The sequence below is a fragment of the Galleria mellonella genome, unplaced genomic scaffold, assembly GCF_026898425.1.
Source record: "Galleria mellonella isolate WM207_F2 unplaced genomic scaffold, CSIRO_AGI_GalMel_v1 utg117, whole genome shotgun sequence".
Classification (NCBI taxonomy): domain Eukaryota; kingdom Metazoa; phylum Arthropoda; class Insecta; order Lepidoptera; family Pyralidae; genus Galleria; species Galleria mellonella.
Genome location: NW_026441980.1, coordinates 7,361,481 through 7,387,280, shown reverse-complemented (window position 1 = coordinate 7,387,280; position 25,800 = coordinate 7,361,481). Strand labels below are relative to the sequence as shown.

The 25,800-nt window shown below is 30.2% G+C and overlaps 3 protein-coding genes across 9 annotated transcripts in view; 2 read left to right on the top strand and 1 right to left on the bottom strand.

The window, feature by feature from the left end:
- Window positions 1–144: 144 nt before the first annotated feature.
- LOC113511827 (calcium uptake protein 1 homolog, mitochondrial-like) lies at window positions 145–14,115 on the bottom strand. Of its 2 annotated transcripts, none has more exons than XM_052896506.1 (10): window positions 13,722–14,115; window positions 13,502–13,628; window positions 10,794–10,953; window positions 10,030–10,067; window positions 8,559–8,673; window positions 4,747–4,907; window positions 3,581–3,716; window positions 3,071–3,176; window positions 2,490–2,707; window positions 145–2,132 (listed from the first exon to the last, which is right to left on the bottom strand). In XM_052896506.1, the coding sequence occupies exons 1-10, from the start codon at window positions 13,955–13,957 to the stop codon at window positions 1,978–1,980; spliced, it is 1,452 nt and encodes a 483-aa protein (XP_052752466.1). In that variant the 5' UTR covers window positions 13,958–14,115; the 3' UTR covers window positions 145–1,977. The 2 variants fall into 2 exon arrangements, with proteins under 2 accessions (XP_052752466.1, XP_052752465.1); XM_052896505.1 differs by lacking the exon at window positions 10,794–10,953 and adding an exon at window positions 12,878–13,037 and having other exon boundaries at window positions 13,722–14,114.
- Window positions 5,828–8,236, top strand: LOC113511670 (carbohydrate sulfotransferase 11-like). Its single transcript, XM_031913658.2, has 3 exons — window positions 5,828–6,143; window positions 7,215–7,470; window positions 7,548–8,236. The coding sequence occupies exons 1-3, from the start codon at window positions 5,940–5,942 to the stop codon at window positions 8,234–8,236; spliced, it is 1,149 nt and encodes a 382-aa protein (XP_031769518.2). The 5' UTR covers window positions 5,828–5,939.
- Window positions 14,116–14,555: 440 nt separating the features above from the next.
- The window catches only part of LOC113511595 (2-oxoglutarate dehydrogenase complex component E1), a 34,516-nt gene continuing 23,271 nt past the window's right edge, over window positions 14,556–25,800 (top strand). For 2 of the 6 annotated variants that reach the window (XM_026895244.3, XM_026895236.3), the window contains exons 1-6: window positions 14,556–14,671; window positions 17,768–17,894; window positions 18,854–18,988; window positions 21,770–21,920; window positions 22,301–22,368; window positions 24,332–24,464. In XM_026895244.3, coding sequence (XP_026751045.1) covers window positions 17,808–17,894; window positions 18,854–18,988; window positions 21,770–21,920; window positions 22,301–22,368; window positions 24,332–24,464 — 574 coding nt within the window. In that variant the 5' untranslated portion in view covers window positions 14,556–14,671; window positions 17,768–17,807. The other 4 variants (XM_026895245.3, XM_026895243.3, XM_026895242.3 and 1 more) reach the window with 3 other exon arrangements.

Genomic DNA, 25,800 nt, shown 5'->3' with positions numbered 1-25,800 from the left:
GAAACAATTTCTGCCTATTCTAATAGGAGGCAGGCGTGACAGATATATAGATTTTTGCCAGTAAGTGCAGATTACCACATAATTATGTAAATATAATGTTTTTAAAAGTATTATATTTAATATATACTATAGAAGAAAACAATGTTCTATTAAATTTAATGTATTCGAAGACTTCTTTATACTTACATTATGGAAAACAAAAATTATATTAAAACTATATATATCGCGCATACCGACCGTGGCAAGGTATTAATTTATTTTAAAATAACATACAATGCACTATTATAAAACACATAAACATAAAGTATAAATATTTAATTATACTTATGAGCTGTAAGAAAAATGTATTAAAATATATATAGTCAACTCCACAAGGAACATGTGTCAAAACAAGATCGTTTAACAATAATTTTACATTTTTATTTGAATTCGCTTAAAAACATTATTTGTAGGGATGCGATCCTGCAATGATTTATATTTATAGTTATAATTACCCACACTCTTTAAAAAGGTTTGCAGTATTTTATTAATACCATTATTGGATATTTATAATTATTAATGGTATTATCGTAAATGAAATATTATTAGTCAGATATTTTTACTAAAAATCTTTAATTTTGACAGCAGTATTAATAAACGAACACGATAGATAGTTTAAAAGAAAAACATCAAAATTGTTTTAGAATTGGCGAAGATATAACATAAAATGCATACAAATTCATAGTCGAATTGTAAACTCCTTGTAAACGCCACAAGGCGTTTTCTTATTGAAAGGTTTATAAGTTTGTTCCGTGTAAAGTCAAATATTGTAAATGTTCTGAATAAATAAATAAATCGGTTAAAAACCCATACAAATAAGCAAACTTAAAAGCATTTTATAATAGCAGTACAAATGGTAACTATTTGTCGGCACGATTTCGACATACCGGTAGGCATGCGCAATTCATATACAAAATAAACAATCCATCACAAATATGGCTGACTAGAGTAATGAGAAATGTATATCTTGGAGAAATTTTAGAATAATTATTTTCCTTATAAATTTATTAATAATCATTAAAGTTTAATCTTTTAATAGTCCAGTCGGATTTACCTGACAAAAATTGTCATGCCCGTAACGATATGTCGGATTTATCTGTCAAAGTATCTGTGCTTAATGTTTGACTTTATTCCAGTCTATTTATTTACCTATTACATTAAGACGGTTAGAAATATTTATAAAACCAAGTACAACATAAAAATATTTATTTGTGTCGGGCGCTAGAGGCATAACAATTGCTACAAATTCAAGCGTTCAAAAGATTAAGCAATAAAAAGTATCTTTAATGTGTTTATACAATGACTAATAATATTGTCTTATAATTACATTACATATATATTGAATATTATAGATTAATATATAGCGTGACAAATATTGTCGTGTTGAAATGGAAAATATGTATCAAAGATTCTTGTAAATATTATCTGTCTTCTATTGATCGCAAAAAGGAATTATACCTACATGTAGTTGCCATGAATTCAATAAAATTAGATTATATTACATTTGATAGATCTATGAGGTAAGAAACATAAAAAAATACAACAGAATTGAGAGCCTCCTTTTTTGAAGTCTGTTTTTGAAGAGAAATATCTCAATCTCTTATTTATCAAAATTTTGTTTTTATGATTACTTACATAAATTACAAATAAGAAAATAATGTTGCTTATATACTAAACATAAAGTAAAAAATAAAGTCAACAATTCTATATAAAAATTAACAAAGTGAAGCATAAAAGCATGTAAAAAATGTATATATCAATTCTAAACAAAATAATCTTAAAGTTAAATTAGAAATAAACTTTACATATAAATTCGAATCTTTAGGTAATAAAGTAACAATGTATAGAATAACCGACTTTGTACATATATAGAACAATTATACATATTATTCGATATTCGTCAGTTCTTACGTTATTATAAATCAGATCTAATATTACTTAGAAGTCTAATATAGCAGGCTTTGTGTCCCGAGCACATTTGATGAGCGAGTGCATTAGTTTAACGAAACCGGTATCTTTGGGTTTTTCTAAGCCGCGCAGTAGTCGATTCTTCATCACTGCCACGAATTCTCTATTGCTCAGTTGACCATCCACTGTAAAGTATTAAAATATGTACCCATATCTAAATGTTGTCTATTAGAATTGGTGCCAGGCGTTTTATAGAATGACTTGTGGATTGGAATAAAATATTTTATAAGCTTTGTTATAACTTGTGTGACAATTGATCATGTATATTCTTAGCAAGCTTAGCTTATTTTAACCGTAAAGCAGTTGTGTATGCATAGCTGTATTTCGATTTGAAGGGTGGGATATGGTGTGAATTTACAAGGTACAGCGAATGACCTGAGTTCTCATGAATGCCAACGCATTTTGCCATTCTAAGTTGTAAAAAAAAAAATACGGATTATCGCGGAATAAGCTGCGAAAAATAGGTAGAGACTGTAACTCACTGTTCTCATCGAATATAGTGAAGACTACATTGATGACGTGTGGGTCCAGGTCCACATGCGCCACGGTCTTGGCCACGTGGCGCAGGGTCGGCTGGTCGATGGAAGCGCCGGCGATGTGGTAGAAAGTCAGCGCGGTGTCCACGTCATTTATGTTGTTCAACAAGTGGAAGAACTTGAGGTAATCATCTTTTGTGATACCGACGCCGTGGTCTCGGAAACTGGAATTTATTATGTAATCGTTACTTTCTTAGGGTTTTATGAAATTAAGACAAGAATATGTTTATACTTAAACTATTTCCTAAACGGATTTTATTCCTTTTTTTTTAATATTCTATAATTTTGAATAATATTTATTGAATGTGGGAAAAAAATGTTCAATATCTGTCAAGAACGAAAGATTCAATACGATTAATACAAATTTAGATACGAATAAAAGTAATATTAAATAATATCAACTTTTGTAGACATTTTAATATAACAGCAACCATAGACACCGCCTAGTACACAACATATTAGAAGATAAACAAATTGTTAAATTGCTTACATATATAGTTTTTTTAATATATAAATAGTTTACTCACGCTTTTTTAACACGTTTGAGCATTCTAGACTTCTTTTTGGCGGGATAGCCTGCGTATGCTAAAAGCAATTCAGCAAAATCTGCTTCAGTAATACGCCCATTTTCATCTGAAAATTAAACGTTAAAAACATTATTCATATTGGAATAAATAAAATTTTATATATATTTATTCTCTTTACTAGATTCTTATTTAACTGTATTGTTAATTTTATAATTCGTTATATGTACGCACTCTGGTTTTGGACAGTTTAGACTTATTGCATGAAACTATCATTTTAATGTGAATAAGTTCACAATATTAGCTGTAATATTGTTATGAAGCGCGGGAGTAAACACTTTTGATTAAAAATATATCTACGAATTTATAACTATCCCTTTTAGAATTTAATTGAAAGGTGAATAAATTATTGGTTAATTAAATACAGAGCAATAAAGGATCTTTCTTGACTGATAAATTTTAAATTATATATTGGATAAACATTACAGAATTAGCTTTCAAAATTAAACATACCTGGTTGCTTTCTCTGAAATTCTAACGATAAAATTTCTTTTTGTAGCTGTTGCTGGAAATCTAGAAACTTTTCTATGGTCAATTTTTGATTGAGTTTGGGACCAAAGAAGTAAGTTGTCAGAGCTGAATTAATTCCCTGGGAAAATACAAATTGATCAAGAAATATATCGTGACGCAGACATTGTCTCATTTATCATTAAATTGCTTAAAACTCATTATTATTTGTAAAGTTTTTCTTTATAAATTAGTAAATCATGCAATCAAACACAATTCAAAAATGCTGTAACAAAAATCTGTTTTCTAAATAGTTTGCTCAGGCATTAGATAGTGGCTACATATTTATTATATGACTAGCTTTTACCCGCAGTTTCGTTTGTGTAACTGTTTTGATTGGTCTGGATTAGAGTTGCCATTTCCATAACTTGACAACTAGGACAAGACGCGTGAAAACCCCGAATTTTAGAGCCCAGAAACCGAAAAATCAACAGGCTCTTTAAACATAGTGTAATAAAAACAGTTGAAAATTTAATGAATCACCTTTTTGTTTATTTTCAGACATTAATATTAAATTTTGTCATTTTTTATCATCATTTTAAATGTACCTGACAAAACAAAATCTTATTACAGTTTGCTACAAATTAAATTACGCTCCGCCTGGACGCTCCCCGGATGCCCTAAACTAATTCAGGAAAACCCGGAGGGATGGCAACCCTGGCCTGGATAAACGTCCTTTATCATCGCGTATAGTATGACTAAATAACTTTTCCGACGATTGGTTGAGCTGTTAAGGTACCAAGATGTAATAAACAAACTTATTTTCACATTTATAATATTAATATCGTAATTACTAATAAGGACTACTTACTTACTAGTCATTTAATGGCGAAAAATTCACACTAAGCTGAATGAGATATAAATAGGTTGCAAAGGTAAGCTCATCCATATAACTTTAAAGTACTCACTCAAATCAGATGAATCTAGCGATGGGATATATATTCAGATTCTATGTCACACGGATATAATCGCGGAAAAAAATCACTACTTCAATGAAAGACTACCGTCGTTAGCAACGAGTTGCCTATCTCCATCCTTATGTTATTTGGGATTACAGTGACTACACCATTAGAATATCTTGTGTGCATATTTCTTTTTCTAATAAAACGTACTTTAAAAGTGTTTCCGGTATTCGCGTGGTCTCTGTGCCGAGAGCCGATACTGCTTTGCTGGCGGATGAGAGCTGCCACCTTCTCAAACTCCTCGCAGTCCACATCACCGTCGCCGTTCAGGTCAAACATCCGGAACGCGATTTCGAAGTGGCGACGAGATGCTGGTATTAACAAATTACACATTAGTGTAATACGTAATAACCTAAGGAAATAGGAAACCTAAGGCTAGCAATTGGTGGCTAGAGGACCCATTGCGAGTAATATATCTTACCAGATTATTTCTACACTGTACTCTACTGGGAAACTGTCGTGAATAATTTGCTGGTGAATTAGTTGTAGATTACTCAAATCTAACAGTGGGACGTTGCAAAATTGTTATAATAGCAATGTATAACAGAAAGAAATAATAGAAGTAAAACATCTACTTTTGCTATCCATGTATTACAAATATAATATGTAGGCAGGTGTTCATAGGCTACAGTGACCGTTTGGCTTATATAATTATTTGCTGCTTTCGTAGTTTTAAAAAATAATACGTTTGTAAACGTTTCTAAAAGTGTTTTGATATTTGTTATTATACTAGGAACGCTTAAATAAACGGATATGTAGAATTTGTAATGAAATTTGATGGATCTTTTTTATCCTTATTCGTCCGGAGAAGATGTTCACATATAATATGTAAATATAGCTTTACATATAAAATATATAAGTTATATAATATGTGATGAAAACATAAACTTTTGCATAAATATATTAAACAATAGTATTAGGTACTTTTAGAATTGTTTTAAAGTTTGTCTTCATATTATTGTTTCCTAATTTGCGATATTTATGAATAGACACATAAATACATATATATTTGCATTCCATAAATATACATGTTTCCGTTAAAGCAAAAATTTCTAAACAATATAACCCACTTTAGTGCAATGGCGAAATAGCTTCTGTCAGTTTAGAGATAAGTCTCGTGCGGACGGGAATACGGGATCATAAAATCATTACATTCGCTCATGCCCCGTGTCGAGTTCCCCGTCCCTGTCGGATGCTGCGTGCGAGGGATCGCAACAACGTTTCATCTAGACCATGGTGTGACCCAAACAATATTCTGTCATATTTTAAATAAACAAACTGAAACTGATTTATCTATTCTTAGAATTTTAATATCAAACATCGATACCACATGACGCGGCAAAATGTTAATATCTGTGAAACGGTTGCGTACGAAAATGAAAACAAAAGCTTTTCATTATTTGAGATGTGGTGCGAAGACCGCGACCTTTCTGTTCTGGGCGACGTTATACATGGTGGTCATGAAAATGACAATATTCAAGAGCAATGTCAATACACCAGTCGTGAGGGATTGGTCAATAGTACCTGACAATTACACCAAATGGCTGGTAAATAATTTATTAGTAAACAATGATAGTGAAGTGCGCGAATAACGTACATAATATTTTTAAAGTTATAATTAATTTGTCATATATATAGAGTTAGGTACATTCATTAGTTCAAAAACTCGAGATGATGAGGAACCACATCGGTTTTCAAGATATTTTCGTTATGCACAAAAAAAAAAACATATATTTAAAAAGCCTAATAGATAACTTTCGTAAATAGAAGTGTATCATATGGTAATATCTACATAAATATTTGTAGTTAGGACAAAAGCTGTGGTTATATGTGGCTTTGTATGGATATGATTATGGTGGATACGATAGGATTTTAAACATTCTTTATACATACTACACAGACAAATATAAACAAAGATTTTGTAACTTTATATTTTAACTTGTATAATAAAATGGTCATAAAATGATTTTAATTGTGTGAAAGCACTAATAAACATTAAAGGTTATTAAATTATTGTCCTATCAAATGACAATCGGTGAAACAGAGTAATGTACGTAATTTATACTTTCCCATTAGGTTTGTAATCGAGCAGATAGGTACAAACGAGCGCCAAGTCTCTTTCTCGCTTTTATCTTATAGGAATGTTATGTTAAATATTATTTTTTAAAGTTGTAAGAAGCGAACTGTTGATTTTTTGCGGCAGGGTTGACAATCTTTTTTAATTAGTGGCGATAAAATTTTAACTCCGCTTATGCTACTGGTATATGCTGGCTGGAAACCAGCGAGTGATGATAGGTGAGGATTAAATTAGATTAGTCGTTTCATCGTGCTAAATTTATTTTTGATATCATAGGAGAAATAGTGTACTCTGTTATGTCCTATGGTACTGCTCATGTTTATAGGCCACGGTTACCACTTTCCATCAGGTGAGCTGTCAGCTTGTTTGTCATTCTAAGTTACATTAAAAAAAATCTAGGAATTAATCACGATGGTTTCCAAAGATCGCTCGAAGGTACACCTGGTAGGGTATATTACTAGTATTTACTAGTAATGAGGCCACTAGTCGACAATGTTGAAGAAAATCAATGATTATTGTTATACAAATATGTAATTTCCAGTTACAAGGTCCAGTTCTAGGAGACGATGAATCAGACACTTATCCCAACAACGTGGAGTGGATGGAGCCCGATAATGCCACAATAGCGGATTTGGAGAAACGAGCACAAAGAGTACAAGACGTATGTCGAAAGAGATCTCTTCCATCCAAGTCAATTAACAGCAAAGAGTTTTTTGTGGATCATGCTCATAATCTTGTTTGGTGCAATATTTTTAAGGCAGCAAGTTCATCGTGGTTATATAAATTTAATATACTTGGTAAGGATAAAGGACCACGTTACAAAATCAAAAGACAAACGTTTTAAATTTCTTTAACTTTTTTTTTTTTATTTTAGGTGGTTATGAGAAAAAATTTTTGGCACGAACTCGACAAACACCACTCATGCTAGCCCGAAAAAAGTTCCCCAGACCTAGTGAAGAAGAATTACGAGATGCAGTAAATACACCGGGTGTCATTTCCCTTTTGGTCGTACGTGAACCATTTGTTCGTCTGTTGTCAGCTTATCGAGACAAATTAGAAAACATTGCACCGCCTTTTTATAGGAAATTGGCAAGGGCTATTGTAGCAGAGAACAGAGAAAAGGCAACAAAAATTTTTGGACCGATCAAAAGTTTTGGTCCTACGTTTTATGAATTCGTAACATATTTGACTAAAAAATTTAAGGACAAAGACAAATCATTTACTTTTGATGAACACTGGGCACCATATTATAAATTTTGCTCTCCATGTGCGGTTAATTTCAGTGTTATTTCTAAAGTGGAAACATTATCGAGAGATTCAGCATACGTGATACAGCAACTGGGACTGGGCCACGTGTTAGGAAGTAAAGTCAATGATAGAAGAACACGACTTCGTACAGTGATGAATAAATCTAAAGATGGAAAAAATACAACCGCCTTAATGAAACATTACTTTAGCCAGCTCGATGAGCAAATGCTTAACGATTTGTTGTTAATATATGGTATAGATTTTGAGATGTTTGGATATGATCCTAAAGTTTATAGTCGTTATGTAAGAAAATAAATTCTATCTTCTATCTACATGGAGTTGTTTCTCAATAATTCTAGTAAGTTTTTTAGACATCCTTGAAAACTATGATCATTATAATATCAGTCTTTATCAGTCCACTGCCTTCCCTATGGGGGGGGGGGGGGTAACTAGTAGTTGCAATGCTTGGCAGGCGGGTTGACAACTGCATACAACTGTTAGGATTTGGTGTTATTTTAAGAGTGAGAGTGCTGCCCATCGCTCGACCATAAATTTCTTTACTCGCCTCTTACGTCATCTACGGGAAAGATTCGAAGGTAGGTTGAAATGATGATGACAATAAATGCTTCATACTTACTGGACAGCACAGTTAGAAGAAAGATGTAGTCGCTAAACGTGATGAGTCCCGAAGATCCAAGTTTATAAAAAATTGAATCTTCATCAAGATCTAGGTTCAGACGTTGACTGATGCTCTGTACGTAGAAAATAAATCATACGTATTATTTCAAATGCTAGATCTGAATTAAAAAGCAAAAGAAATCTACGCACCCAAACACAAAACTAATTCATGATCAATCTAATGAAAAAAGTGATCAGTCCCATAACTAAAATTTGCTTAATACTATTGAAATGAAACCTAATATTAAATAATGCAGCGCGGTCGTTTACTGGATTGTAGATATTATGCTATCGCTTATTACAAATAAAAATAGGAAAAGTAGTGATCGATCAAAATAGAAGTTATGGCTATGACATGTTAATACAAAGTAAAAGTGAGGTAATAAAAAAGGAAAATTTAAAGGGCCATGCATTCAAATAAATGCATTAAAATAAAACTTTCTATGCTAAACAATTCAAATGAAATTGATATAGATTAAGAGTATAAGCAAAGTGTCGCTATAATTGGCAGGCAGTCTACACATTGAAGAATTGTGGATTTATTATTTATAGTAACGGTGTTCTCTAATTTAGGCAATTGGTACATTGTGGCCAATGAGAGTGATATGAGCAGAATTGGAATCAGGGATAGTAACCAATTTAAAAATTGTGCATAGTAAAGAAAAAAAATTACAAATTGAGAGCAGTTGAGATATAGGAAGAGATAGACAGTACCTCATCGATGTTCTGAAAAGACAAGAAAGTGGTGTGAGTGGCTGGAAGAAGGTGCCAGTGCGGAAGTGTTTGATGGTAATTTAAAAACAAGCTACACGTGTTATTTCATTGAGTTTGAAAACACTTTTAGGGGTACTAAATTCTTTGTTAATTACAAATATTTAAGATTAAGAGACAGGAAAATGAATGAGCTCATAAGATTTATTGTATTTTTTCTTTCTGTAATGGGCTCTGCTTCCGCATGTTTGCAAATGTGAAAAGAAATAACTCAATATGATACTAGTTATTTTATTTCTACCAATCATGTTGACACTATCGTATTATTTTAAATTGCCACATTAGATGGTTCTCGTTCATTTTTCTCAGTCGTTTTTTGTCCTTTTAGAATATCAACTTTAATACAATTCCCTCATTTTTCCTTTGATCTTTTCTATTATTGTATGTATAATTAAAACATGCAATAAACAAATAACATTATTAAAAAAACATCAAATATTGGTTTATAAATATAGAAATTGTTTAGATCACATTTCCAAATGCCTATCATATTATTTAACATGTATTTATTAATTACAATTTCTAAATAATAAGTATAAATCACTTATATACGATGGTGCTTTATCTGTGTGACGCGGAGTCCTATTTTTTGGTCTTGATAATAATAATAATAGAATATAATAAAATAATTATAGATACTATATATTAAACAAGGTTACCTTAGGATCATATCTTCGGTACTGGTCAAGCCCCAAACCTGTTGGTAAAAATGATTTTATTTTAATGTATTAAGTAAGCAGATACTTTATTATTTTTGTCCACATACTACGGGATGATACGAGATATGTCCTTTCATGTTTTCTAATTGTTAGTTAATTTTTTGTTAGAACATTTATTTATATATTTATATATATATATATATATATATATATATATATATATATATATATATATATATATATATATATATATATATATATATATATATATATATATATATATATATATATATAATATATATTAGATTTTTAAAGTTGTTGGCGGGTTCTACAATTCTAATTATCATAAATACTTAGTTATTAATTTTTGTTTTATACAGTATTGTAAGCTTGTCAAGCCGTTAAAGTAGCTTAGGGGAAGTAGTAACCACCTATACAAGTATAAGAAGTATCAATATTGCAATACATAATTCATTATGCTACCAAGCACTGTTAATCCTAAGCACTACCCACTCACACCGAAACAGCCATGTAAATACAGCAGAGTTGCGACATAAATACGATTGAGGTTGAGGTACCTGCGATTAGTTTTGTATAATAACATATGTAATAACTATATAATACATGTAATTATTTGTTCTTAATTATTCTACATGTTGACAAGAGAGAAATTTAATTTTGACTTGGTTCATACACCGGTACTTTATTTATAAAGTACTTAATAATTTTATTATCATAACTTACTTAAAAATAGATAAAATTACCATCAGGTTGTTTGACACCAGGGGTCATTGATCGTAGAAAATCATCAGGCGTCATGAAAACTTCATGTTGATCATGATGCTGAGCTTGAAGAGTTGCAAAGTATCGAAATACTTTGTCTGGTGTAGAATATTGACGCATGCGATTTTCATATTCAATAATCTATCCAGCAGCGTTAAAGACAAAAGAGATTTGCGAATGAAACATACATATATGTATATATTATTATTATTACATTATGTTTATAAAAAAAAATTATGATTTATCAAATAAACACGTCCAACTTCTCAACTAAATTGTTTTATTTTTAATTAATTTTAAAATTATAAAGATTTTTAATACCATATTAACTAGTAGGCTTTATAAAACTATATAAAATTATAAATGTAATTGATGCTAAAAATAAGGAATAAAAAAAAAATAAAGTACCAAAATTTTTATTTGTATCCTACATAATTTTCAAATAACAAAACAATTAGTCAAGATTAAAATGTGCTATCCCTCATATAAAATTGAAACATTTTATTAGCATACAAGTATTGAGGGGGAAGGGGGCTTGCAGATCTCAGAATAGTTGAATGTCCACCCCAGTATCCCAGTGAAGCTTTGCAAAGATATGTCTGAAAGTACATATCTACCTTTTTTAAGGAGCTGGGCCCATCTCCTTACAAAATAATCTAAGATATGTTAATGTTTATTAGGCAAAAGAATAATTTTAAATTAATATGTTGTTCTGATGTTAGGTCCTTTCAAGAAGAATAAAAATATTGCAATATCTTATCAAATTTTGTGTAAAGTCATGTTTACAGAGTCACCTCCATCAATGATCAGAAACATTCAAAATGTTTGAAATTTGTCAAATATAGTAAAAATTTGTAATTAGACAATATATATATTTTTTAATATCTTTCAGATATAAGAAAAAAATAATAAAGTTTTATTAAGACTAGTAAATGTCAACACAGCAGTTTATTGAAATTTTGTTCATCTTTTTGTATGCATGTTTGCTTTGGAATTATACAAAAAGTATTGGCCCATATTAGATGTGGATGTGTATGTGTGTGTGATTTCCCCATTGTCCAGGACCATCTAACTAAAAATATGTTGTATATTTTACTACTTTTATATATATATATATATATATATATATATATATATATATATATATATATATATATATATATATATATATATATATATATATATATATATATATATATATATATATATATATACAATTGAATAAGCAGTAGTAACATTCTGTTAAAAGTACATATAAAAGTAAAAATCAATTTAAATTGCTAGTATTAGTGATATTAAAAATTAACACAACACAAACTAAAAAAATTTAGTACCACACTAGAAATTGTATGTGACCTGTCACCCACAACATGCAATGATACGAAAAGTATACTAGTATTATGACCATTTATAATGTTTTAATTATGGATTTCTCAAATAATAATTATCATGAGACACACTGTATAGTAATTATTCATATTTGCTTTATAAACCTTTAAAATTGGTCCCCATACAAGCTCTTATTTGTGACAGTAGATCACTGTAGTATTGTAAGTAGTACAGCACTTCACTGAGGAGGAAAGGGATTGTTAGTAATGGAGACTGAGAATCCAACTGCTAGCAATATACCCAACCAGGTCAACTTCCTCACGGTTCTCCCTGGAGACTATCATGGTTAATTTCTGATGGGCTAACTGACCTGTTTTCATTCTCATCTATCACCCTTCACTGGTCCTCTGCCAGCATATCCCGTTAGCGCAGGAGGGGTTACCATAACATTTCCACCCAACAAGCACTTTACTCAGACTAGTTAAATATTCCAGAATTTTATGTGAGAGTAAAGCAAATATAAATAATTTCAATTTATAGGCTGCTTAATGTGTAATTAATAACATCACAAAAATGCTTAATATACTAAATACTATTGAAGCCAAATTTTTGTTATCATATATATATATATATATATATATTTTCAGAAAAAAATTATATGTATCAACAATGGGTAATGTTGATTAATGTCACACATGAAACTAAACATAAAAAAAAATGCAAAATAAAACAATACCATCAGGCTGTTTCATGCCAGGTGTTATAGCTCTTAAAAAGTCATCAGGAGTCATGAAAACCTCAGTGGTATCTCCTAAGGATAATTTCACAGTTGCAAAATATCTGAATATTTTGTCAGGTGTTGAGTATGACCTCATACGATTTTCATATTCTATAATCTGTGTGAAAATAAATATTAAAATAAACCATCAATAACTAAACCATATTTAACAATTTTCCACAAATATTAATGAGAGTTCAATAACTATTGTATTAAAGTAGGATGAGAGATGAGGACAGTTAAGTAGAGAGACCATTTAGTTGGTTAAAAAAAAGTAAGTATGGGGCTCTAATAATAAAATAATTAAAAAAAGCAAGAATATACATTTTAAGCCTACCTCTCATAATTGAAAAATGTATTTTTACTTAACTTCATTCTTATTAAGGTATTCACAACATAATTATAAACTTTGTTTTTAAAAAATCCATTCTATTATCTTAATAAGTATAGGGCGTTGGGAATAGTTATTAATAAGTATATGAAGTTGGCAGTATTTATACTATACTTATTTATTAAAACAAAATTATGTAAAGGACAAGCTTATATTTAATAGATTTCAGATATACTGTAAGTATAACATACCTTCCTGTCTCTAAAGCCTATCTTTTCTTTTCTGTATCGTTTCTTTTTAGTATCAGTTTCATTATCAGATTCAGAATCTGAAATTTCTTCAGCTGCTGTTATAGATGGCAATATTTGATTTCTCAACCTAAAGTGAAATTTTTAATACAAAAACACTTTAACATTTATATTTAATACTGATATGTTGATATTAAATTTTATGTATTAATAAGTTGTTTACCATATCCTATAAGTGGTGTAAGATATAGCGCTGAAAAGGACAGCGTAGCATATGTATTTATTAGAATATCGACGCAGAGATTCCCAATTGCGAACATTACTATAATTCCTGCGCACTTTATTTGAATTATCAGAGGGTAATGAAACAATTTTAGCACCAATTTGAAAAGATGAAAATTTTTGGAATGCCTTTATTTCTCTAGGTATTTGAAGAAGGCGATTTATTACACAATACATTTTCGTAAAGTGAGAATATATGAGTGTCACTTTTAGTCTAGAATTAACTTCTTAATCATAATATAGACTTTAGAATATAGAAATTAATTAAATGAATATTAGAAAAAAAGTAAAAATAAAATTTTGATTGATATTAAAGTGTTGACTGATTGACGTTTTGTCAAACAGACGGAGCTGTCTAGAAGACATTAATGACATTGAGTGTTAATTTTTTTTTATAAAGATTATTAATTATAAAATCGTTCAATAGAGGCACGACAAACGATCGCTTGTTAATAACTTTTATGTCTGAATTGGAAATGTAAATAAATAATAAATACTATGTGTAATGATATGATGTTATATATAATGATATGTAGTATATTTTTAGTCATTATATTTTTTTACATATATATTTTTTTAATTATTAAGTATTAATATAAACCTACGTGGTTTCTGAATGCTAATGTAACATAAATTCTGTAACTTGTATTTTTATTGATAATAAATAAAAAAAAATAAAATAAAAAATAGTTATGCTGGTTTTCTCTATCTATGTTTATAAAGCCTTAATTTATGGCGAAAAAATCTCTATAATAGACAATACAATTTATTTATGGTCAACTGGAGGGCATAAACTGCAATGCGTTTTGTGAAGTTTAAATTTTTGTCATAGAATAGAACTATCAAAATTTGACGGCGCTCGTCTGAGATTCCATTCGAATAGTGTCAAAGGTAAATATAGTCGAAGATAAAATCCTATTAGGCAAAATATTAGTCTGAGTGTCTAATTTCAAACGAATTAATTTAGTAATAAGTGTTTCAAAGTGTTAGCGTTCGTATTTCTATGTCTACAAAAGTGAGTTACATAACCTTGAATTGAATCACGGGATTTCAGTATTGATCAGTATTTTTTATTGTTGAATAAATTTAGAGGATTTATTATCAGGTATGTAACAAAATATAAAATTTTTGATAATATAACTAATTACCATAGCTGTTAACTGTACTTACTTTTTACTTATGCATATCATTTCCCTATATTTTTTCTAATGTCATTGGAAATTCGAAAGAAAGCTGTATTTGTTGAAAATAAAATTTTATAGAATCGTTTCTAAATCAAAGTACTTGTATCATGATAATTATCATTGGGTGGTAATACTTCTATTGAACTATAGCATAATAATTTTCACCTCCTTTCTAATTTTTTCGTTTAACCTTAGCATATGTGAAAATATATTCGATTTTAAAAAACTATATTTGAAAGTTACATTTAGCAGCAAAATTGTAATTTTGATTTGAAATGTGTTAATTAAGAGGTAATTTTTTCCATAACATTGCAAAATCTCTTTAATTTTTATTCATATTTTGTTTGTAGTAGTTAAATTTTACCTTTAATTCGACATTTGGGATTATTTTTATTTTGTCTACCCTAATGATAGACTAGCTTGTATGAATGAATGTAGATTAAATACTTTTATTTAGAAATAATGATTATTATCTCCTCCAACTCCAAAAAGAAGGAGATTCCCAATTCAGTTGTATTTTTTTTTGTTTGTTACCTCATAACTTCACCAGTTGTAAACCAATTTGAAAGATATTTTTTTTTATCTGGAGGGATTTACTTATGGATTGGTCTCATAGAAATTTTATCAATTCTGTTTAAGCAGTTTAGTTTAAAGTCAAAATAACTAGTTTTGTGACGATTGAAGTCTGTTTTTTTTTTTGTGAAAAATCTTATAAACAATTTAAATTAATATTTTAAGTATGCAAAGTCCTGATTCTATATTTGATTGAAAACCATAAAATATGTTGTAGATAAAAACTATCTTTTATAAAATTTTATCTCGGAAACATGCATTTTTAAAAACTTGTAAAAAGTAATGTATTATCTATCTGTCTATAAAAATTTTTGTGTGTAATATAGTCAACTCAATGAGACCTGGTGTGCTACTTTAGTTCTATTATTTCTCACCATGTTATTGCTATGACTGAGTCTGCATTGGCAGTTTTCATTAAAGTATTACACTATCTGTGAAAAAAATTGTTTTGTCACAGTTCAATTAAATTTTAAAAGGCTCCTCCTCCTTGAGCTACATTGTTTGTTAGTTAATTTAACATGTGTACAAGAATAGATTTTTTTCTAAGCAAAATTGAAATGATGCCAAGTCATTATATATTGTTAAGTTAGTGCACTTAAAATACAAAATATATATTTAAATGTGTAAAAATGTGAATATATTGTTTTGAACTAATCTGTTATGCAACTCCTTACATGGATGAAAATGCAATGGTATTCACAGTTTTGCTATTTATGTTGTGAGTGGTAATTGGAAGAGGTATTTTTTTTCAAAGATATAAATAGAATGATGTCTTTGCCTGATTCAGCAGTATAAGCTGATAGGGTTTATATCTCCTGCCATGCCAAGATAGAGTTTACACCCAAAAAGCTTTCCCAAAGCTAGGCATGATTTTTTTTAAATGGTGAAAATGAAAAACCTTCACTATTGGGTTATACTTGTGGGCACAAAGGGGAGATGATAGATGAGGATGAAGTAAAAAGTTTATTACTATGGTTTCCAAAAGGATGAGAATATATTGTTAGCCTTGATATGGTATTATGCTAGTGTTTAGGTATTTAGATCTCATTATAATCTTATCTTTCTGAAGTGAGGCAAGTTTAGTTAAGATCCAGATAGTCCATTCAGTTGGCCCATTCTACCATCTTAAAACAGTTGTACAGGATGTATTGCAAAGTTTGCAATACATCCTGTATTGCTGGTAGTGGGGCACATAGGATTACCATACAGTGCTTACTTCCCTATATATTTTCACCATGTTATCATCAACAATTTACTGCAATTTTCACAGCTGTATTAAAGTTTATTAAAAATCTATATACCACCATAAACTGAACCATTTCGGGGGTGGGGGGGTTTAGTAATGCAGACTGCTAGCCCACTGCTAACAATATACCCTATCAGCTCTACCTCCACATGCCTTGATAGCATTGTGCTGAATCCCAGGCGTATTCATCTCAATAGAGTAACTGATCTTTTCATTATCTTCTCTCATCTTGCATTGGTGACCCGCAAACACTGTGCAGGCGGGGTTGCAATTCCATTATCATCCGTAAAAAAAAAAACTGAATCAATTCCTTCCATATTTACCATTCTTTGTACTAAAGTCAGGATGTTCATCGCCCACATCTAATAGTGAGAATGGGCTTCACAAAACCCTATGAATCTCATAACAAGAAAAAGATTGAACCACTCCAGTGATCTGGTGATGACTGTTAGTACAATTTTAATATATCTAATATCATAGTTGTTTTGAATACTTTGGGAACAAGTGCTGTGTAATTTATTTTATAATTTAATTCATTAGCTACTTGTACTTAGTAAATTGGATTAACTCTATATTAATATATAATAATAACTTAGCGATGTATGGTATATACATCGCTAAGTTGATGCTGGCCGAATGTTCTGGTTTTTGTAGAATATAAATATAATAATAGCATTAGTACATAAAGTACACAGATATCATTGCGTCATACAAGATAATTTCTCGACGAGCGGCACATTGCCAATGGAGAAAATGCGCATTAGGGGAAGTCGTCGTCAGGTGACTTAGGTCAGTGGTTCTTAAAGTTTTGAGGACATAAAAGATTCGTAATTTTTATTACTTTATGAAACTTAATTGTAAATGGAAATAAAAATAAATGATACATAATTATGAATTATACTTATAGGCATTAATTAAAACTAGGGTAACCCACAGATTTATTTAAATAAATCTACTCGAACTAATAAAGTTTGTTGTTACTAGACCTGACACGCTTGGGCGCTGACACAGAAAAACAGCAAATATGCATCGTGCTAGAGTTGTTCTTCAGGTGTCAAACAAAGTAGGAAAAAATGAGAGGTTTGCGTCATGGCTTCTCAATAAATCACAGGTTAGTAGCAACAGTTGAGAAATCCTTGTAATTTACAATTTTCTTTTTTATACAAGTGCAAATGGAAAATAAGCTGATGTGTCATTCCTGAAAACTGGTAACTATTACTTATAGATAACATTTCTATGGACAGCAGATAATATACTGTTTGTTGCCTATGTTATGTAAAAATTATATTTTAAATTAAGTCACTGTATCCTGTTTTGTTTCAGTATCAATGAATTTATTTTGATTCTCCTGATAGGTTTGGTTTGATTAAAAATAAAGAAAAGAAAATTTTAAGATCGTGAAAGTAGTTGAAGGTTGTCCCTCTGACATTGATATTGCATTAAATAATTTTTTTATCTTGTATGTCAACATTTGATAACATTGACCATGTATGCTTATCTTAGTAGGTGTTATCCCAAATTGTTTTTGTTATCATTATAAATCAGTGCAAAGATCAACCAATTTTTTTAAATGCATTTCATGTTCTTAGAGTTCATAGATCTTAATTTCTGCTGCATTATAAAATCTGTTTCAATTAATATACATGTAGGCCTTATCTATTATTAAGTACTGAGATTTATATTTTTAGAATGGCAAATGATGACCCATCATCATCATATCAGACTATCGTTAACTGTCCACTGCTGGACATAAGCCTCCTTAAGGGGTTTTGCCAGTAGTTGCTACGCTTGGCAGGTGGTTTTAAGAGGAATGCTGCTGCCCATCCCTCAACCATTAAGTTCCCTTAGTTTCCTCTTACGATACCCAATTACGGCCCAGCTAATGGAAAATAGCCATTGCCTACAGGTATGAACAAGAAAGAATCACAGAAGATACTGACTGCAAATGATTTTTTCCATTGAGATTCCTCTTTACAAAAATACAACATATATAGTTTAAAAATAATATTTTAAACTCTACTTAGGATTCAATACAATTTGTTTTTCACCTATGATTTCTTTGTTGTATAGAATGCCGCTGTGACAGTAAACGCCAGTAGGTGGAAAAGTTCCACAGCGGCAGAACCCTTCCTCAATGGCTCCAGCTCTGCATATGTGGAGACCATGTACAATTCATGGCTCTCTGACCCTAACTCCGTACATGCGGTGAGTAAATATTGTTGCCGTATTTAAATATAATAACAAGTAGAAAAAAGTGTTGTGTTCTTTTTATATAGGCTTACATTAATGAAATTATTTAGATATTTTTAATTTAACATAATATGTTTTAGTTTTTTATGGGTGGTAGTCGAGGGTAGTAGTTAAGCATACGGTATGTTTGATTATAACCACCTTAAGCGCTTATAAAGTATTTTTTTATGTAATATGGCACTGTAGAATTCATAATATTTCATATGACAATAACCTCGTCAATTTACTATAGTAACAATTTATGAAGTTGTATTTTTTTGTATCGTTTATTTGTTTATATATAATATTCTTTTCGTTTTGTTTTCTTACGATTGCTTTAGGAAGCTGTCAGTTGTGTAATTTTTTTTTATGAAGTATACTATAGTAGCAAATATATTGTTTGTATGACTAATTTCACACAGATAATGTAAAATTTTAATTTTAAATTTTCGCGTTTTTTATACATACATAAATTCACGTTAAGTCATATTAAGTCCCAATTATGAATTTAAATAAATGTAATATTACACGTCGGGAATAAATATTGCAATTTTTATCCGAAATTGTTATACTTAAATATATCGACGAAATACCTAAGATATGTATATAGTTGTTTATACTATTAGGATCTAGATTTGTATAGAGAATTTCATAACAATATAACAAATTATTGTCTCCTAAGGAGACTATTACATTATAATAGTAATATAGTATGTGACGTATTTATTTTACTTTAATTCACCTATTAGATATTTAGTCATGCCATATAATGTATGTAGTATTTACATATGCTAATACATCATATTTTAACTCATTTTGTAATATCTTCTTTAAAGACGGTAGAACTATTTCTTGAGTAGGTTCTTGTATGACGTCTTCGGTTTGTGACAAGCGTTGATTTTTATCATGATACATCACAATTGTTACCAAAAATAAGAATCACATTGACGTAATTTATCTTTTTTTTTTCTAATGACGTAAATAAAAACGAAATCATTATTACAGTAACAATTTACTTTGACAATAAATTCATTAAATGTTAATGTAGTATACGCATATACTTAAATTACGATGTGTTTTGAACATCTGATCAAACATTGTTTACTATATATTTTAGTACTGGTAATTTTTAGTTATTTGTGTCCCGTTGGAAACTGTATATTGTGTAGCCTATAGCATCCTCTTGTGCTGTCATTCGTGAAGATTATGTTAAAAATCTTTATAAAATTGTCAAAAATATATGTGATTTTTCTGTCAGACCATCATCAGATGTGGGTTATTTATTTATTACAGAAAACGTGCCTACAAATTTTAACCTAACAATAAAAATACATTTTCATAATTTCTTTTTTAAGACCGTTTAAGACCTTGAGCATTTGACACTTGTTCAATGTAGACAAATGCCAACAATATAAGGTTCTAATTACATACTTGATCAGTTATTGTGTCTAGACGGTGCACAGACATCTAAAATACGATTGGCTTTCGATATCGTATTGCAGTTCATAGGTTGAGTTGTGAACTTCTGATAGTTTTGATGGATATTCGGAAGATCTATAGACACATTTTTCATATCGCGCTTTTATGACAGTTTTGTTATAAAAATAAACAGTACATTTTACATTACTAATTCCATTTTAATATTAAAAATTTAAATATAAAGGTAACTTTGTTTTGTTTTTACTGATACGTGATCGAAACTTGAAGAAATCTGGTGATACCTCGAAATCTGAGATCATTAATATTGCGCTGTTGAAAAAAATCGGTTTCATTGTATTCTTTTAGATGTGATTTTGTTATAGTAACCATATTATAGTCGATTTTAGTTCCTAAATAAAAATTGAAAAAGAAATACCAACCAGGCGATAATGAAAGGCTTTTATCAAATTGTTGTATTTCCGTTAAGGGCAGCTATACTCTGTACACATATTGTTTACGTGTCTTTGCTAGATTACGTGATTCATGTTTTGACGTCATGATTACGCTTAAAATGTAGTTATTGCAAAAATGAACTTTATTTAAACCTCTATACAATACATTTGTACTGTAGTATCTGACAGTTACGTCAACAAGCGTTTTACAACCAACTAGTCTAGTATTTTCGTCGCATGTTTATGAATATTACCTTTAATTTGTGTTAGATCACTGGAAAGACGACATGAAATAGAGATCGTGTGCAAGGTCAATTTACGAGTGACTCTGAATTAGTTTATCTATCGAATCAACAACTTTAAATGTAACAATAACTAGAAATTGAAATAGCTATCTATTAAGCAGTTCAGAATGCGATTATATAAATAAACCTCATGTACTACTAATTAATGTTTAGGTAGCATATAGTAGTAAGTATACGATAAAATTAATTATTGTTGTGTATATTATACTGTACTTTGTTATGTTTATAATAATTATGCCAAGAATCGGAACATTGTACATGGGAGGTATTTAAGGAAATTAATATGGAGGGAATTAATTAGAAATTTTCTCTGTCTATCTATCTGTCTGTTTGACTCTATGTTTGTTCCGGCATCACACAAAAACTAATGCACCAAATTGGATGTGATTTTCATAGTTGTGTTCCTGAAGTTCTAACTTAAAAACTAGTATATATTTTAACTTTTGACACGCCTTTTAGAAGTGGTCTATTTCATGGGCAATAAGCTAGTACTACTAAATAAATTTATTTAAACTGCGGCTTAGATTTGGTTAAGTTTTTAGTAGTAAGTAATTCAAACAATGGGATTTATTTGCCTATAGTCCTGGGATGCATTCTTCCGCAATGCGACCAACGGTGCACAGCCTGGCGCCGCTTATACATCGCCTCCTAACCTCGCGCCATATAACAAAAATGAGGTACCACTCACAGCTCTCGTGCCTACATCTGGTGGAATGTCTTCAATATCTGCAGGTTTGTATATAAGGTATAAGATATGAATAGTAGTTAGAGAAAAATTATTAATATATGAAAATCATGTTTATCATAATTATTATGTACTTAAAAAATATCAAATCATAATTTTGTAATTGTTGTTTTCATATTTTAAAATGTCTATAACAATTGGCTGTTAATAAATTGATAGAATATGTATACGGTCCAGAATAAATTCCAGTAATATGTAGATATATTCAAGTATTGAATATCACTTGTATTTGTATGTTAAAATAGGTCGATTATAAAATGAGCCAAGTTTGTCTGATAATGAACAAACTATTGTATAGTCGAAAATTACAGTGTGATAAGTATACTTGTAGTAGGGACACGTTTTGTAATTATTTTGTGATTTGCAGGCTCACCTATCAATGAGAAGATAATTGATGATCATCTCGCTGTCCAAGCTATTATTAGGAGTTATCAGGTGAAAATCATTCATTATGATTTTTAAATGTAATGTGTCCTGTTATGACCCCGTTCCTTATTGTTTGCACATTTTGTTCAGTCCCATACTATACCTTTTTGCTAATAGTATCCCTTGTTTTGAAATCCCTGAATTAATAAGAAAAATAAAGTAGGGTATTTATTATTCTTTACTTCAGGATGTTTTACTGTTATTTTAGGTCCAATTATAATGTTTGATTTCATAATATTTATCAAATTAGGCTATACAATATTATTTACATATAATGTTATTTATAAGAGACGTGTCATTAAAGTCAGCCGCGAATCAAACAAATTAGGTGCGTTTTATCATCTTAGTAAATTTTTGTTTTCGCAGTTGGAAATTATTTTCAAGAGCTATAATCGCGTATAATTGTTAGAAACTGTTATTATAAATATTGGGAGACGTTATTAAGAAATTATTTAAAATACCACACATCACACACAATAATAAAAAAACAAGAGAAAATAATAATAAAAATGTGCATTCCATAAAAACAATTGTTTTTCACATGACAATTAAAATAAATTTATTTATGAACATAATTAGCAAATCATTGCAACTGCATTTGATGTGATTGGCAAGACTTCCATGTCCGAATTTTACTACACGACCCATCGACCATATTTTTAAATAATACAGATTGCCCCTTTTGGGCGCCAATGTAAGTATAATCCCACGTTGGGCGTCAGTGTATAAATAGTAAGCAGTCGTTGGGTCGTGGTGCTTACAATTTGGGCTAGTGATGACACGTGATGGCGGGTGCGTAACAGGCTCGCGGTCACCTGGCGGCCGATGTGGACCCGCTCGGCATCACGACGGCCAACCTGCCCGAACTGGGCATGCGCGCGCCCAACTCCGAGCTCATCATGAGGAAATATTTCAAGTTTGGTACGCAGGATATAAATGAAAATGTCGATGGAAATTTTGTTGAAGCAATCACTCTCGTAATCGATCATGCTGTTGAATTAGTTGAGCGCTGCATTGCGTGTCACTATTGTGTTAATAAGCGATGATATTATAACATACATATACTTACGCAAAAAATTTAGTCAAAGAAGGATTCTCTCGCCATAAAACATACAGTATATATAGTCAATTGGAAACAATTTTCAGTTGAACTTTAAATCAATATACTTGAGTGGTAATATTCAATGAGTTATTAGGCTACATTTATTTTTTACATTTATTAAAATGTATATGTTATGTATATGCTTATGTTTATAATATTTTCGCTTTCTACAACATCTAGTGGATTGACTAATTTATTTGCTGTAGCGTATATTTAAAGCATTGGTAGAACAAATCAGAAAACCCTAACAAGTGTTATTCGTTTTACATTATTTCAAAGCCTCAATAAAAATAAATTAACATATCTATGCTGCCAATCTGCCACTCTAGTGAATAGTTTTCTTGATACATTCTTCAACTAACAATCAAATCAAGACCGATCACAAAGAATTGCTAGTCTCAAGATAATAGCTCTTTTGTTATCTCAGTTATTATCAGAATGATTATTATTTAGGTGTGTGGTGAATGTTACCTTTATTTAGCATGCATTTTATTGTAATTATCAAAGTTAGGATTATTTTTGTTTAATGTAATTTGTAGTCTTTTATTAAATTTACGGTTTTTAAATATGCGGATCCTGTTCGTATTCTTTAATTTGTAATGTCATTAAAATATGTATATTGTTAGCATAATTTTCAACAATATTATTACTCACTTCACATTTTTTATATTTTCCTTATATGAACTGAATACAGATGCGTTCTGTTTACAATATTCATTTCCAAGAAATTATTATCATTTATTATTTAATGTACCTATGCTTTTCGATATGATATTGAAAAAACTCTTTTATTATGTTTATTTGGGAAATAACATGCACAATATTATATATTATATTGCATATTAACTAGTTATGTACTATATGAAATAGTCTCGTGGTCATCTTGTGGCGCAACTCGATCCCCTGGGCATCTCTACGGGTGATCCAGCGTCGAGTGGCGAGTGGCACGGTGATTTGAGAGCCTTCGCCAACGAGGCTGTTATTAGACAACACGTACGCTTCGGTATGGAACACTCTGTTCATGTATTGCGATTGAGGGTTAGCGGGCGTCACTTGGTGTCGCGACCAATGCATCTTCTGGCTATTTAATTTTACTACACGCCAGCTACGTTCGTTTAATAGTTCGCAGTTATCACTAACAATGGATTAATAATTTTAGTTTTAAATGTACCAATCATAATTGCGCGTAGCAACTGTAATTCGGGCTTATTAAGATATTGACTATTATTGTAATTTGGATATCCACTGACATCATTCTAATTTTCAATTCGCAATACGAGTTTCCAAACTGGTATAGGGTTATTAGCTTCGGTGTCACTTGCTATCTAAAGGGCAACACTTTCTTTATTAGTACTCTTTTAATAGTCTCTTACTTCGAAGGTTTCCGTCACTTGACCATTTGTCTAGGGCGGAGTAGTTTTTTCTCTTGCTTTTAGTTTGGTGCTTGGTTTGTAGTTTTATCTTTCTCGTAGAAACTATTTGATTTTTCTTTATATTACGGTGCTTGGGCAACTTTTTTTAGACGATCTTGAATGATATGAGTATATATTATATTAAAAGAAACGGCTAAAACAGTTATAATCGGCAAAATATAGATTTTTTCGAGCCGAATACGCTTCCCATATTATTTACTTTGTTAAATTGTTAGAATATTTATAAATATTAAACAATCATTTGGATATGTTGGATTCTAAAGTTTTACTGATTTTTGTAATGGACGCTTATTGTTTGTTCCGGTGAGCGTAATGTAGGCATTTTTATTAGTTGTCTCAGTTAATTTTGTTTACTTATCTCGTTTTTGACATAGTCTTTTATATGGGAAGTCCAAATCGACGAAATATTATTTTTATTACTTGACGCTTATTTTGGTTTAGAAAATTGAGACTAGCCATTTGTAAGTAATTTTCGGTCTTTCTGTATAACGTAGGTACTTAGTTACTAAAAAATTTAATTGATCTCACTAACAATTTAACATTTTAACAAAATCTAATCCATATATTTCGCTAATAAAATTTTAATTAGATAGAAAATTGGTACAAATAACTTATTGTGCTTCCTATTATAGCTGTGCCATCATATTCCTTTACTAGATTAAGTCTTGACCTATATAACATACATATTTCTTGCGTAATCAAAACAGATGGTAGCGACTGTAGGTTCAGTGTGGAAAAGGGAACTTTATAAAGTAGCAACTTAATGGAAAATAAAATTTAGGTTCTTGAACCATAAAAATATTTAATAGGTGTTCAAGTTCAGTTCAAGGTTATTATTTTATGAACTGTTGGCGAGTGAGGTATGTACATGAGATGCGTAATCCCTTTTATTTACGAGTATCTAAC